At 44.1% G+C, this 14435-nt stretch overlaps 1 protein-coding gene across 1 annotated transcript in view; it reads right to left on the reverse strand.

Annotated features, from left to right (window-relative positions):
• The window catches only part of PITPNA (phosphatidylinositol transfer protein alpha), a 50743-nt gene that overhangs the window by 35591 nt on the left and 717 nt on the right, over nucleotides 1–14435 (reverse strand). The window contains exon 2 of the mRNA XM_060204121.1: nucleotides 7341–7406. Within this exon, the coding sequence (XP_060060104.1) occupies nucleotides 7341–7406 (66 nt within the window). The remainder of the gene's footprint in view (nucleotides 1–7340; nucleotides 7407–14435) is intronic.

Consider the following 14435-nt stretch of genomic DNA (forward strand, 5'->3'; position numbering starts at 1 on the left):
TGTTTTGTGAGTGAGTGTGTTGAATGACCAAAAATTTTTGTATGACCCATTTGCTCAGAGTACTCTAAATGTTAAAACCATTGTCACTAACATGCGTTAACTCTCTAAGTAACCTGAGTCTGTTTATAGTCCAAAGTCAATTATAGTAAACCTCTAACTTGTTACAAGTTTTATTTTTTTTCACAAGTAAGTGATTACAGCTATCAAGCCTTCATATGAGGAATCATCTGTTCATATGGTAAGGTATTAAACTGTAAGAAGTTCCTCCATATCCAACCTATGTGAATTAACAACATTCACATATTCTTGTACACTTAACTGGTGTATCTTGTCTTGCCACCATAGGCCTGCCTTTGTCAGCCAACAATTTAAAGATGTTTCCCTTTATAACATCACCCATGCCATGGACATCCTTTACTACCCCCAAAGACAAATGGCTGTTCCCCTGGACATCACATCCACTGACTGCTTCCCTTAGACTTAAGATATGATCCCACCTCTTCATACCAATGGATACATTCCCCCTTCCTTACCTGTCTACCCTTAGTTGTGGGACCCTAGCTTGTTTTACTTCTTCTGCTCACAATAGGTCCTATAATTCTTTTTTTTTTTTTTCAACATTTAAATTTATTTATTAATGAGAAAGAGAGGAGGAAAGAGAAAGAACCAGATATCTTTCTGGTACATGTGCTGCCAGGGATCGAACTTGGGACCTCACGCTTGAGAGTCTAACGCCTTATCCACTGCGACACCTCCCAGACCAGGTCCTATAATTCTTAACAAGCTCATGGCCTTTTTGCGGCAACAGATTGATGCCATAAAGATGCAACCTATACAAACTCACTATCATGGGCTGGACATGGCAGAATATTGAGTTGCTGTGGAGGATTTGCCCCCCTCCATCAGAACGTCCACCATGTAGCGGGCTGGCTAGCCAATGACAGGTAAGAGGAAACTAGTGCTATCCAGTCAACCTAAGACAGGGAACCTGATACTACTGGGCAAAAATGACCAGCTATTCCAATGACGGGTAAGACGGAAGGCTGATCCCCAACCTAAGACAGGCACAGTCCGCCCTGCCACAAAACAAAGTCTGCCAAACATCAAACATGATATAAGAAAGGGGGACATATGGGAAGCCACATGTGCCCTCAAGGTTGCTATTGGCATGGCCATAGAGTTTATGTTAAAAGAGTTCCTGGGAATCGGGCAGTGGCGCAGCGGGTTTAGCGCAGGTGGCGTTAAGTGCAAGAACTGGCTTGAGGATCCCAGTTTGAGCCCCCGGCTCCTCACCTGTAGGGGAATCACTTCACGGGCGGTGAAGCAGGTCTACAGGTGTCTTTCTCTCCCCCTATCTTCCCTCCTCTCTCCATTTCTCTCTGCTCTATCCAACAACCACAATATCAGCAATAACAACAATATAATTACAACAATAAAACAACTAGGGCAACAAAAGGCAAGATACAAAAAAAAAAAAAAAAGGGATAAGATAGTTCCTGCTTTCCTACACCTTAGAGTCTTTGTTAAAAGATAAGTTCTTTTTCCCCATGAATATATAATAAATGAATAGGAAAGATACATCCCCCAATACTCAGTTGGCTAAGGCACCAAACCTCTTTTTCTATAAAGCATTCAAATCAGATGCCCTGCTAACCACGAGAAGCAGACTGTGTTTCTTCCACAGTAATCCCAGAAAAAACCATCTGGACCCCTGCACACCCTGACATCACCCACTAGATGGCACGACTACAGTGGCACACCCCTGAAACCCTAGATGTTACCTGACGCGATCTGAAGAACCTGATTCACAGACTCCAAGGACAGAACTTTTTTACTGTCTGTCTGCCTTTCCTGCTTCTGTTTTGCCTGTCACGTTTTGGCGGTTCCAGCTCACAATCTACAGAAAAGCGGAATTCCAGAGGCTGACCTTCCTCATGCAGCATTTCATCCCCTGCCATTTCTCCCCCTAGTCGCCTACTTTGGACTGAGACTTCTATCAGACTTGTTGGTATACCCTTTGGACACTTTAGACAATTTTACAGCAGCTTCCTTCCCTTCACGTTGCTGGTTTTTCATAGACTGACCCTGAGTAGTTCATAGACTTTACACACTATTGCCCTGGGCATTAGATAAAAGGGGGAGATGCTGGGAAATTGTGCCGATGCAGTCACATCTGCCATGTTGTCCCCTCAGGCTACTGCTAGTTCCCGTGAGAGTTGGGACATTCTCGGAGTGCCTGTTCAGCCATGTTGTGCCCTCAAGGCATTGTCTATATCCCCTCGATATTTGGAGTGCTTTGGTCACTCCTCCCCCCTCCCATTCTCACGAGAGTTATTATCCTATCCTGGAGTGCTATGGTTACTCCTCCCCCTTCCCATTCTCGTGAAAGCTACTCCTATAAAAGCCCTTCTTCTTCCGCACCTCGCTCTCTTGCCAGCACTTCACTCTGGTGTTCAGATGCAGGAAAGGTTACTGCATGAGGTGGCCATTTTCGCTACCTCCACGTGGCCAACCTGCCTCTCTAGCACCCAACTCTGAGGTGCCAGCGCAAATAAAGATTTGTGTTTCCTCTTTGCTCCGGACCCCCTCTCTTCTCCGCGGCCCGCGCACAACAGCAAAAAATAGCAGTAGCCTAAGAGGTGGCACATCGGGCAGAGCACCAAACTTGCAAGTATGTGGTCCAGAGTTAGATTGACAGCATTCCTGATGCCAGAGTGATGCTTTGGTCCTCTCCTGCTCTCATAAATGTCTTAAAACAAAAACAAGCAAAGAGCAACAACAATAAAAGAGATGCTCAGGAGGTGCTGCAATGGTTAGAGCTTTGTACTGAAAAGCATGAAGTATGAGTTTGATTTAAAGTATCAAATGTGTCAGAGTGATATTTTGATTCTCTACTTTTTAAAAAAAATACTTATTTTTGAATAGAGGGAGACTGGGTCAACTTACTCTGCCACTCAAGGAAGTCTGGTCCTGAAATGAGTGCTGCCTAGAACGTTCCTAGCTATGACCATGAACTGAAAGCTCAGATTGACAGAACTCAGAGGTTACACAAGCTCCTGTGCTAAATAGCAACAGATATGCACCCCAGGTAAGATCAATGGAATTAACAACTAATGGTATTTATATACTCTCCTCGTGTTTGGGAGCTACTTTCTGCCCTAACCTAGCTTTTTAGTCCTAGTCTCAACTCTGACACCACCTTCCCAGACAATACTTTTTTTTTTTAAAAGATTTTATTTATTTATTCATGAGAAAGATAGGAGAGAGAAAGAATCAGATATCACTCTGGTACATGTGGTGCCGGGGACTGAACTCAAGACCTCATGCTTGAGAGTCCAATGCTTTATCCCCTGTGCCACCTCCCAGACCACAACCAAGACAATACTTTTTGTCCACCTGGATGCTAGTTGTTGAACTCTCAAGCAAGAATTACTAAAGTCATGGGCCACATGGAACAAACTTAAAATAGACTTCATAGCTTCTTCCCCACATGAAGACCCCCTAGTTGTATTTGCTTTATTCCTACCTTTGGGTTCCTGACTTCCAAAGTGTCCCAGAACTTCACCCCTCCAGAGCCCTACCCCACTAGGGAAAGATAGAAACAGGCTGGGGTATGGATCAACCTGCCAACGGCCATGTCCAGTGGAGAAGCAATTACAGAAGCCAGACCTTCTACCTTATGCACCCCATAAAGAATTATGTTCCATACAACCAGAGAGGAATAAAGAACAGGAAGCTTCAAATGGAGGGGATGGGACACAGAACTCTGGTGGTGGGCACTATGTGGAATTGTATCCTTATCATCTTATTTTTTAAATATATTTATTTTCCCTTTTGTCACCCTTGTTGTTTTAACATTGTTGTGGTTACTGATGTCATCGTTGTTGGATAGGACAGAGAGAAATGGAGAGAGGAAAAACAACAAGGGCAACAAAAGGGAATAAATAAAATAAATATTAAAAAAATAAAAAAAAAGAAATGGAGAGAGGAGGGAAAGACACAGAGGGGGAGAGAAGGACAGACAGACACCTGCAGACCTGCTTCACTGCCTGTGAAGCGACTCCCCTGCAGGTGGGGAGCTCAAACCGGGATCCTTAAGCCACTCCTTGCGCTTTGCGCCAGGTACGCTTAACCCACTGGGCTACCGCCCGACTCCCCCTTGTTATCTTATAATCTCGTTAATCATTATTAAATCACTAATAAAAAATAAAATGGAACAAGCTAGAAAATAAATAAGTAAAATACTTTATTTACTGGATAAGAAGAGTGATAAATTGAGAGGGGAGGGGGGATAGAGACACCTGCAGCACTGCTTCCCCACTCAAAAAACTTCCTCATGCAGGTAGAAACCAGGGGCTTTAAACCAGGTCTTTGTGCTCTGTAATGTATGTGCTCAACTGGGTGTACCACCACCCAGCCCCGATTCTCTCTCTACTGTTAGTGAATTAAAAAAAAAAATTAGTGATTCATTATTGATTTACAAGATTATAAGATAATAGGGATATCATTCCATACGGTTCCCACCACCAGAGTTCTATGTCATGAATTAATTTTTTTAACCAGAGTACCACTTAGCTTTGGTTTATGGTGATACAGGGGGTTGAACCTACCATTATGGAGCCTCGGGCATAAGAGTCTCTTTTCATAACCATTATGCTATGTCCCCCACCCAATGAATTTCTTTTTTCCTATTTTACTTGATAGGACAGAAATTGAGAGGGGATGTGGTCCGGGAGGTGGCGCAGTGGATAAAGCATCAGATTCTCAACCATGAGGTCTTGAGTTCAATCTCCGGCAGCACATTTACCAGTGATGTCTGGTTCTTTCTCTCCTCCTATGTTTCTCATCAATAAATAAATAAATTCTTTAAAAAAAAAAAGAAATTGAGAGGGGAGAGGAAGACAGAACGGGAGAAAGAAAAATAAGACACTTGCTTCACTGCTCCCTGTTGAAACATCCCACCTGCAGGTGGGGCAGCAGGGGCTTGAACCTGGGTCCTTATGCATAGTAATGTGTACACTCAAACAGGTGTGCCACTGCTCAGCCCTCTGAATAAGGTTTTCTTTAAAGCGATATTTATGGGGATGCCAGAGGTGGGAGAGAAAGAGAGAGATCTTTCTGTGCCTAGAGTTGTTTTTTTTTTTTTTTTTTTTTTGTCTCCAGGGTTACTGCTGGGGCTTGGTGTCTGCCCTATGAATCCACTGCTCCTGGAGGATACTTTTTCCCCTTTTGTTGTCCTTGTTGTTTATCGTTGTTATTATTGTTGTCCTTGTTGTTGGCTAGGACAGAGAGAAATGGAGAGAGGAGGAGAAGACAGAGAAGGGGAGAAAAAGATAGACACCTGCAGACATGTTTCACCGCTTGTGAAGCGACTCCCCTGCAGGTGGGGAGCCAGGGACTGAAACCAGGATCCTCACGCTGGTCCTTGTGCTTCACGCCATGGGCACATAACTGTCAAACTACTGCCTGGCCAGAGTTGCATTTTTTTTTTTTCCCTCCAGGATTATTGCTGGGCTCGGTGCCTGCACCATGAATCCACTGCTCCTGGAGGCCATTTTCCCCCCTTTTTGTTGCCCTAGTTGTTGCAGCCTCGTTGTGGTTATTATTGCCATTGTTGACGTTGCTTTGTTGTTGGATAGGACAGAAAGAAATGGAGAGAGGAGGGGAAGACAGAGAGAGAGGGGAGAGAAAGATAGACACCTGCAGACCTGCTTCACTGCCCATGAAGCGACTCCCCTGTAGATGGGGAGCCAGGGGCTCGAACTGGGATCCTTACGCCGGTCCCTGCGCTTTGCGCCACGTGCGCTTAACCCACTGTGCCACCGCCCGACTCCCCAGAGTTGCAATTTTTTAAAACACTTATTTTAATTTTCACTAGGGCTCTGTATTTGCACAATTCCACTGCTCACAGTGAATGCTCTCTTTTTTTCCCCTTTTAGATAGAGTGTGGGAGACAGAGAAACACACACATACACACACGTGCTATCTGGGGGCTTGAAACTTGGTCCTTCTCCATGACAAAGTGTGTATTCTACTAGGGGTAAGTTATCTCCTGGCTGCCAGGAGTTGCAATCTAGATATATTTCAACACTAAGAGAAGGGGATGTAAGAGTCTTGTAGTGTCAACAAAATAGCTCATGTGCATAGTATGCCTGCTTTGCCATGCATACAATCCATGTTTGAACATGGAAAAAACTTTGATATTGTAGTGTTTCTCTTTGTGTCTATCTAAAAAAGTCAGCTTAGTGGTCCAGGAGGTGGCACAGTGAATAAAGCATTGAATTCTCAACCATGAAGTCCCAAGTTTAAGCCCCAGCAGCACATGTACCAGGGTGATGTCTGAATCTTTCTCTCTCCTCCTATCTTTCTTGTGAATAAATTCTTATAAAAAAAAATTAAAAAGTCAGCTCTGAGAAGTGAAGCCCCAGTGACGACCAAAAATAAAAGTAAAAAAAGAAAAAGTCCTGCAATACAATCAAGCATTGGACCCAGTAATGTATATATCAGAATGATACCCTAGTTCTTTCACTCCACATTAATAAAAACAATTCTTAAAAAAAAAATGGGGGAGGGAGTTGGACGGTAGTGCAGCGGGTTAAGCACAGGTGGTACAAAGTGCAAGAACCAGAGTTAAGGATGCCGGTTCGAACCCCTGGCTCCCCACCTGCACGGGAGTCGCTTCACAAGTGGTGAAGCAGGTCTGCAGGTGTCTCTGTTTCTTTCCTCCTGTCTTCCCCTCCTCTCTCCATCGCTCTCTGTCCTATCCAACAACGATGACATCAATGACAACAACAATAAAACAAGGGCAACAACAGGGAATAAATATTAAAAAAGTATTTATAAAAAAAGGGGTTAGGGTCTGCAGGTGTCTTTCTCTCCCCTTCTCTGTCTTCCCCTCCTCTCTCCATTTCTCTCTCTCCTATCCAACAACAATAACTACAACAATAAAGCAACAAAAAGGAATAAATAAATAATAAAAAAATCTTTAAAAAAAAAAAGGGAGGGGAGAGAAAGAGATAGTATGATTAGGCAGACTCTTATGCCTGAAGCTCCGAGATCCCAGGTTCAATCCCCCACATCACCATAAGCTAGAGCTGAACAGGGCTCTAACTAACTAAATAAATAAGTCTTGATAGATTCTGGTTTTACAATTAGAGACAGAGCAATCTCATGCTGGGATAGTTGGCCATGCTGTCATTGACGGGCCTAGGCACAGGCTGTTGCCTTCATGGCCAGGAAAAAGGGGGGTCTTAGCGAGACCCCGTGGCAGAGATGGGGAATCTACAGAGCAGAACCTCAACATCCCACCCACCCTGGGGCTCTGGGAATGTGCTACTTACATTCTCCTGGGTGCCAAGGTCTGGTTTGTGCCAAGTTTCAATTTTAATCAGAAAGTCTTCTTTCATGTACTCATTCTGGAAGGAAGGGAAACAGCAAAGTGAGAGAGTAACCATTTCCCATGACTGGATTCCCTCTGCCTTGTGACAGCTAGCTTTACTGGGAGACGACCATTTGCTAGACACATCATGCCATTCAATCTTCACCCCAGTCTGTGAGCTCACAGTAAGTCCCCTATTACAGATGTAGAAAGTGAAGTTCGGGGGGTCGGGCGGTGGCGCAGTGGGTTAAGCGCACGTGGCACAAAGCGCAGGGACCGGTTTAAGGATCCCGGTTTGAGCCCCCGGCTCCCCACCTGCAGGGGAGTCGCTTCACAGGCGGTGCAGCAGGTCTGCAGGTGTCTATCTTTCTTTCCCCCTCTCTCTGTCTTCCCCTCCTCTCTCCATTTCTCTCTGTCCTATCCAACAACAAAGCAACGTCAACAATGGCAATAATAACCACAACGAGGCTGCAACAACTAGGGCAACAAAAAGGGGGAAAAATGGCCTCCAGGAGCGGTGGATTCATGGTGCAGGCACTGAGCCCAGCAATAACCCTGGAGGAGAAAAAAAAAAAAAGAAAGTGAAGTTCAAAAGGGTAAGGTGATGAGCCCAAAGTTACCGAGGTAATGACATGACAAGGGCTCAAAAATAGTATTTACTGACTGCCAAATCCATGCACTAAGCCAGCCATACTACCTTATGCACAGGCTGTCCGTGGCTAATTAGTAAAGCAAGAAGAGCACAGGAAAGCTGCTGAACCAACCATCAACATTCCCCTCCACCCCAGTCCCCTTCAGCCTGTCTTGCTGAGGCCTGAAATTCTCTCTTCAGCAATGTAAGGAGCCCTTTGTGCTCATTATTTCCTTCTCTTACTGCTGTTAAACAACCTAGAACTACCCAAAGAAGGAGCACATTAACCCACAAACTCCTTGGCAGGAAGCAGATTCCCAGAAACCGGCTGTGTTTAGCAGCAGGAATGAGGGTGCTAAAGGGTGGAGAGAGGCAACAGCAGTGCGGACGGCCATGGGGAAGGGGTCTTGCTGACTTCCCAATTCTGCCAAGCTCAGTGCTTTTTAGGGTCAACAGATGCCCAGGTGGAAAAGATATCACTGGCTGAACTGAGGCTTCTGTACAACCCTGAGAAGATGTGACGGTGTGGGAGGACTTGGGACATTGTGCATATGTGAGACCCAAAGCGAGGACCTGACAAAGCCACAAGCCAATGCAGCTTGAAATATGGTCTGCTTGGCCCACTAATAAGTTTCTCATTAGGACTGAAAATATTCAGTGTCAATGTCCCCTTCAAATCACTCAAGAGAAAGAAGAATTACCAGGAGTCTCAAGTGCAACCACTTCTTTATTTTTGCTTTCCCTATAATATGAGCCATCAAGAATTCCACCTCCCTCCCTTCCCTGAAATACTTACTGTAATAACTGCTCCAAGGCAAGGACATGAAAAGAGAGAGAAGAAGATTAATGAAGAAGAGTGAGCATTTGCCAAAACCCCCACCCCACCTAAGGACCACGGGAGCAAAGAGCTATCCACTCCTGTGCTCTCTTTCAGTCGTCCTCCACGCCCCAGTGAGTGCATTTATGCCTCAAATGCACCAACCCTCAAGTTTCACTTATAAAAAAGTCCCCGAAGACCAAACTGCAATTTAATTTAATTAAAGTGATGCAATAATAGGCCTCTTGGGATTCTTTCTAGCTGGGCCAAGAAAGAGGCTGGTGTTGATGGGCTGAAGCACCAAGCCCCTTTGCTCTGCAGTCTGATCATCACCTGGTGCCCCTCCCCGCCACTACAGGGCACAGTGCAGGGCATGTTGGGCCAGGTGCTGCCTATCTGCCTTCTGCAGCCTTCATCTCACTGTAACCAAATCTCTCACCTCTCTACTCCTGCTCATTGTAACAAAACGCCCTCGGAAAGCGTAGCTCAATTATTTATTGGAGAAAATAACTGCAGCTCTAATGTCACTGCAGGACAAACTAGCTCCTCTCCTGACAACAGACCTGGTCATTTTGTACCCTCTAAATGTAGGAGTTATCTCAAGTTCTGACAGATGTCACGTGACTATGCTTGAGCAGTACATGGGTTAACAGTCATACTCTATAACTCTAAAACTGAAACCAAGGATACCACTGTTGAAATATATGGATTAACTCTACCAGATATAACTAAAGGATTATTGGTAATTTCCCTGAATCCAGTGAAAGACATTTAAAAGAAAGCATCAGATTAAGATTATAACTTAAGGGTCTGGGAGATGGCTGACCCAGTTGAGCACACAATTTATCATGTGCAAAGACTTGAGTTTGAGTCCCCAGCTACCACACTGGAATCATGCAAAGGGGAAGCTTCATGAACAGTGAAGTAGTGTTACAGTGTCCGTCCCTCCTTCTCCACTTGTCTTTTTCTCCCTTTCACTCTTTGCTTTCCATTCTCTGAAAACAAAACAGTCTCTGGGAGTGATGGCATCACAGAGGCACTGCCCTGTTATCATCTTAAAGAAAATCATGGTAACAGAAAAGGACATGCTGAATATACATATATATCCATCAAGGGAAAGTCCCCAAGAAGCTAGTTTGGCAGCAGTTCTCCAACAGCCTCCTGGTAGCAGAAGCCAGGCCAGCCCCGCTGAAATGGAGCAGTCTCAGGGTGGCTGGTTTCTTGACATCAGCCACTAAGCTTCCCCAATAAACCGCCTGATTCTGAACCTAGGCTCTCCAAGCAAACTTCTTTTAGTCTGGCTTCTGTAGGGGTGGAAAGTACTTTATCAGGGGAGAGGTGGTGACACATCTGGTTAAGCATACACATGACAGTGCACAAGGACCCAAGTTCGAGCCACTGGTCCCCACCTGCAGAGGGAAAGCTTCATAAAGGGTCAAGTGGAGCTGCAAATGTCTGTCTCTTTCCCTATCTCCCCCTCTTATCTTTGTTTCTATCCAATAATAAATACGTTTTGAAAAATAAGGAAAGTGCTTTTCAACAGACAAGCCGAGTGCTTGAGTGAACATTTATCACTACACACTGATATTCTGATTATCACTTAAATTCCCACATATAGAAGTATTTACAAGGAAAGAATGCTTTCGCAAAAGGGGAATATCTAATATCATGAATAATTTTTGTATTTGAGCATAATTTAATATATTGGCATTTGAGTTTTTACATATGACTAGTCTAGGTGAGACCCTGAGAAGTAGAACAACTCATTTGTGACAAATTAATGTGTGTGCATTTAATAAACCAGGTATACCACTGCCCTGCCCCTTAGCCAAACAATCTACATCAGTCTTCTCTAGCCCTTCCTGCTCCTCAAAACACCTCTGCATTAACAGCATTCTCTCTTCTGTAAACTGCAAAAGTATGCCTAGGTACACTGCAAAAGTCTTAAGTAATCATTCAATCATTAATGATTTCTTTTGCCACCAAGGCTTTGTTGGGGCAATCTCACTGCTCCAGGTAGACTCTCCCCTCCTCCACAGCAGGAGAGATATAGAGAAGAGAGACAGAGGTAGAAGAGACACCATTAACACTGCTCAAGAGCTTCCCCACTGTATGGTGCTCTATTTGGTGGCTGGAACCCTAACCCTTACACATGGTAAAGTATGTGCTCTACTGGATGAGCTACCTCACAAACCCCTATGTTTTTATTTAAAGAGCATCTGATGGCTCAGGAAGTGGTACATAGAGAAAGCAATGAACTCTCAAGCACGAGGTCCTATGTGATCCCTGGTATCCTCTGTGTAAAAGTGATGCTGGTACTGTCTCACTTCTTCCCTCTCTCATTAAATAAAAATAAGTCTGGGGGGGCTATCAATCTAGTCAGTCAGATCTAAGTGCTAACATCTTGGGCTGGGAAGACAGCATAATGGTTATGCAAAAAACTTTTAAGCCTGAGGATCTGAGGTCCCAGGTTCAATCCCCAGCACCACCATAAGCCAGAACTAAGCAGTTTTGGTCTTAAATAAAAAAAAAGTTAACATCTCAGTTCCTCATAGAGGTGGATTCTGACTCTCTGTAGACACTAGCCTCTTACTCCCAACTTTCTTCTTTTCCAACTTCTCTTTGTGGAATATTTTGATATTATATTTTTCTTTTGACAAAAGACTTGGAAATATGTGAATGAATGCCTGGGGTCTTAAAAAAAAAAAAGAGGGGCCAGGCGGTGGCACACCTGGTTAAGCACTCACATTACAGTGCACAAGGACCCAGGTTTAAGCCCTTGGTCCCCACCTGCAGGGGGAAAGCTTCATGAGTAGTGAAGCAGGGCTGCAGGTGCCTCTCTGTCTCTGTCCCCTTTCACTCTTAATTTCTCTATCTCTAATAAAATAAATTAAAAAAAAATAAGGGAGTTGGGCGGTAATGCAGCGGGTTAAGCACACATGGAGCGAAGCACAAGGACCGGTGTTAAGGATCCCAGTTCGAGCTCCCGGCTCCCCACCTGCAGGGGAGTTGCTTCACAAGCAGTGGAAGCAGGTCTGCAGGTGTCTCTCTTTCTCTCCCCCCCCCTCCATTTCTCTCTGTCCTATCCAATAACGATGACATCAATAACAACAATAACCACAACAATAAAACAAGGGCAACAAAAGGGAATAAATGTTAAATAAATAAATAAATTTTTTAAAAGTCTGTGTTAGCTGCAGAATTACAAAGAAAATGAAGGTATTTATTAGTCAACATAAGTTGTGCACCCAGAACCCTGCCCCAAGCTAGGAGGAGTCCACGTTATCTATTTGCCTCCTTTCTGCCAAGGTGGCTAAAGTTCTCAAGATACATGTTCAGTGCAAACCTCAGACAATAAGAAAATTCACCTTTGGCCCTAGACCAGACACACCCAGATACAGTACACAACGTCTTTTAATGAAGAGTGAGCATGACTGCCCACCACCCCCCCCCACTTGAGCACTGCTCAGTTTATGCTGATGCCAGAGACTGAACCTAGGGTATTTGGGCCTTAGGCATGAAAGTCATTTTTGTAAACCACCAGCCCCTAAGCATCTTCTTCCCTGATACTTAGGGAATAGTGATGTTTTACTATAGCAATAAAACTCTGTTACACACCCAATTCCACCATTAATTGCTCACCTTCTAATACTTTTTTTTTTTTTTAAGAGCAAGTCAGGGGGGAGGCGGTTCAAAAAGCTAAGCTTCCTCTAATGTTCGGAGAGCATGTCTTGAACCTGGGGTTGCACATGGCAAAGCAACAGTATCCAAGTGTTATTTTGCCAGTCTAATACAATGTTCTTGAACCCTGTAAGGTCACTGCACTAAGGATTGATGAGAGCAATGACTTTATGGTCTTTATGGACTTTAGTCATTCCCAAAGTCCGCAGGAAAAGGGCCATAAGGTTGGAGCATCATCAGATACAGTGCAGGGAGCTCCAGAGTCCAACAAATAAGGCAAGCACTGTAGTACATGTAGGCAGAGGCTGGCAGGAGAACCCCACAGTCAACTGTATGTGGATGTGGAAAAGGCACCTCACTTCACTAATTCCAGGGGTCTAAGTCACCTTGAGGGGTGGCCCTAAGATATGGATCAGTATTAGTGTGGGCACTCCAGAGGTCTAATCCTAAATGGTTTTTAAGATCTAGAAATTCTGGAAAGCTAGAAGTCTGGATTACTGTAACTCAACATCAGAATATCTAGAGTAGAAAGTTTTCTGGGAACTCAATTCCTTCCTTTCCAGAAACTCCAGCTAGGAGATTGGCCAATATTAAAAAAAATAGTTTCAGGGCCTGGTGGTGGCACACCTAGCTGAGCACACGCATTACAGTGTGCAAGGACCTGGGTTCAAGCCCCTGATCCCCACTTGCAGGAGGAAAGCTTCACACATGGTGAACCAGTGTTGCAAGTGTCTCTCTGTCTTTCTCTATCTCCTTCTTCCCCTCAATTTCTGACAGTCTCTATCCAATAAATAAATAAAGATTAAAAAATTTTAAAAAAAAAGAACATTCAGAGGTATTAGCAGGGATCTCTTCCACGCCCCAAACCCCAAATCTAGTACACACACTCTAGGAGTTTTACAGTGTATCATGGGAAGTTATTTCTAAGTCCTTTAACATTAAAAATCAGGCCTTATTTCTGCTTTTGCCCAACACCACCAGTCTTTTCTATGCTATTTTCTTGGTATCTAAGCCCAGCCCTTCATCATGGCAGGAAGGTTATCCTTCAGCTCTTTCCTACAACTGCTTCTTCCCGGAGCCTCAGTCCTCAGTACCACTTTTCAATTTAAACATAAATATAACACATTAAAACTGGAAATGTCATGGGTCCCAGATCACATCAAATCGATGGGGTTTACAGTCAACAATATTTATACCCCTTTCCTATATTAGGGAGCTACTCTCTTCCCTGATCCAGCTTTCTGGTCCTTTTTTCCAACCATGACATCATCTCCCCAGACAATAACTTGGATCCACCGGCATATCAGATTTCAGGCTCAGGGGAAAAAAACAAACAAAAAAACTAGTATAGCCACAGGCCCTTTGGAATATAATTAAAGTAGCTATCTATTAGCTACTACAAAATGGAGGGACCCCCCCCCCCCGCAACTCTTCATCTGCCTTTACATCCATGATTGTTCAACAATTTGTTTGGCTTTGTATGTTAACTCTATTTTCAGCCACCAGGTTCCAGATGCTAGCATGATGCCGACCAGACTTCCCTGGACAGACAACCCCACCAATGTGTCCTGGAGCTCTGCTTCCCCAGAGCCCTTACCCACTAGGGAAAGAGAGAGACAGGCTGGGAGTATGAATCGACCTGTCAACGCCCATGTTCAGCGGGGAAGCAATTACAGAAGACAGACCTTCAACTTTCTGTATCCCACAATGACCGTGGGTCCATACTCCCAGAGGGTTAAAGAACAGGAAAGCTATCAGGGGAGGGGATGGGATACAGAGTTCTGGTGGTGAGAACTGTGTGAAGTTGTACCCCTCTTATCCTATGGTTTAGTCAATGTTTCCTTTTTTATAAATAAAAAATTAAAAGAAAAAAAACCAGGAAATGTCAATAACAATAAAAAATGACAAAAAAAGATCACACTATAGTT

This window comes from Erinaceus europaeus, chromosome 12 (genome assembly GCF_950295315.1).
Source record: "Erinaceus europaeus chromosome 12, mEriEur2.1, whole genome shotgun sequence".
NCBI lineage: Eukaryota > Metazoa > Chordata > Mammalia > Eulipotyphla > Erinaceidae > Erinaceus > Erinaceus europaeus.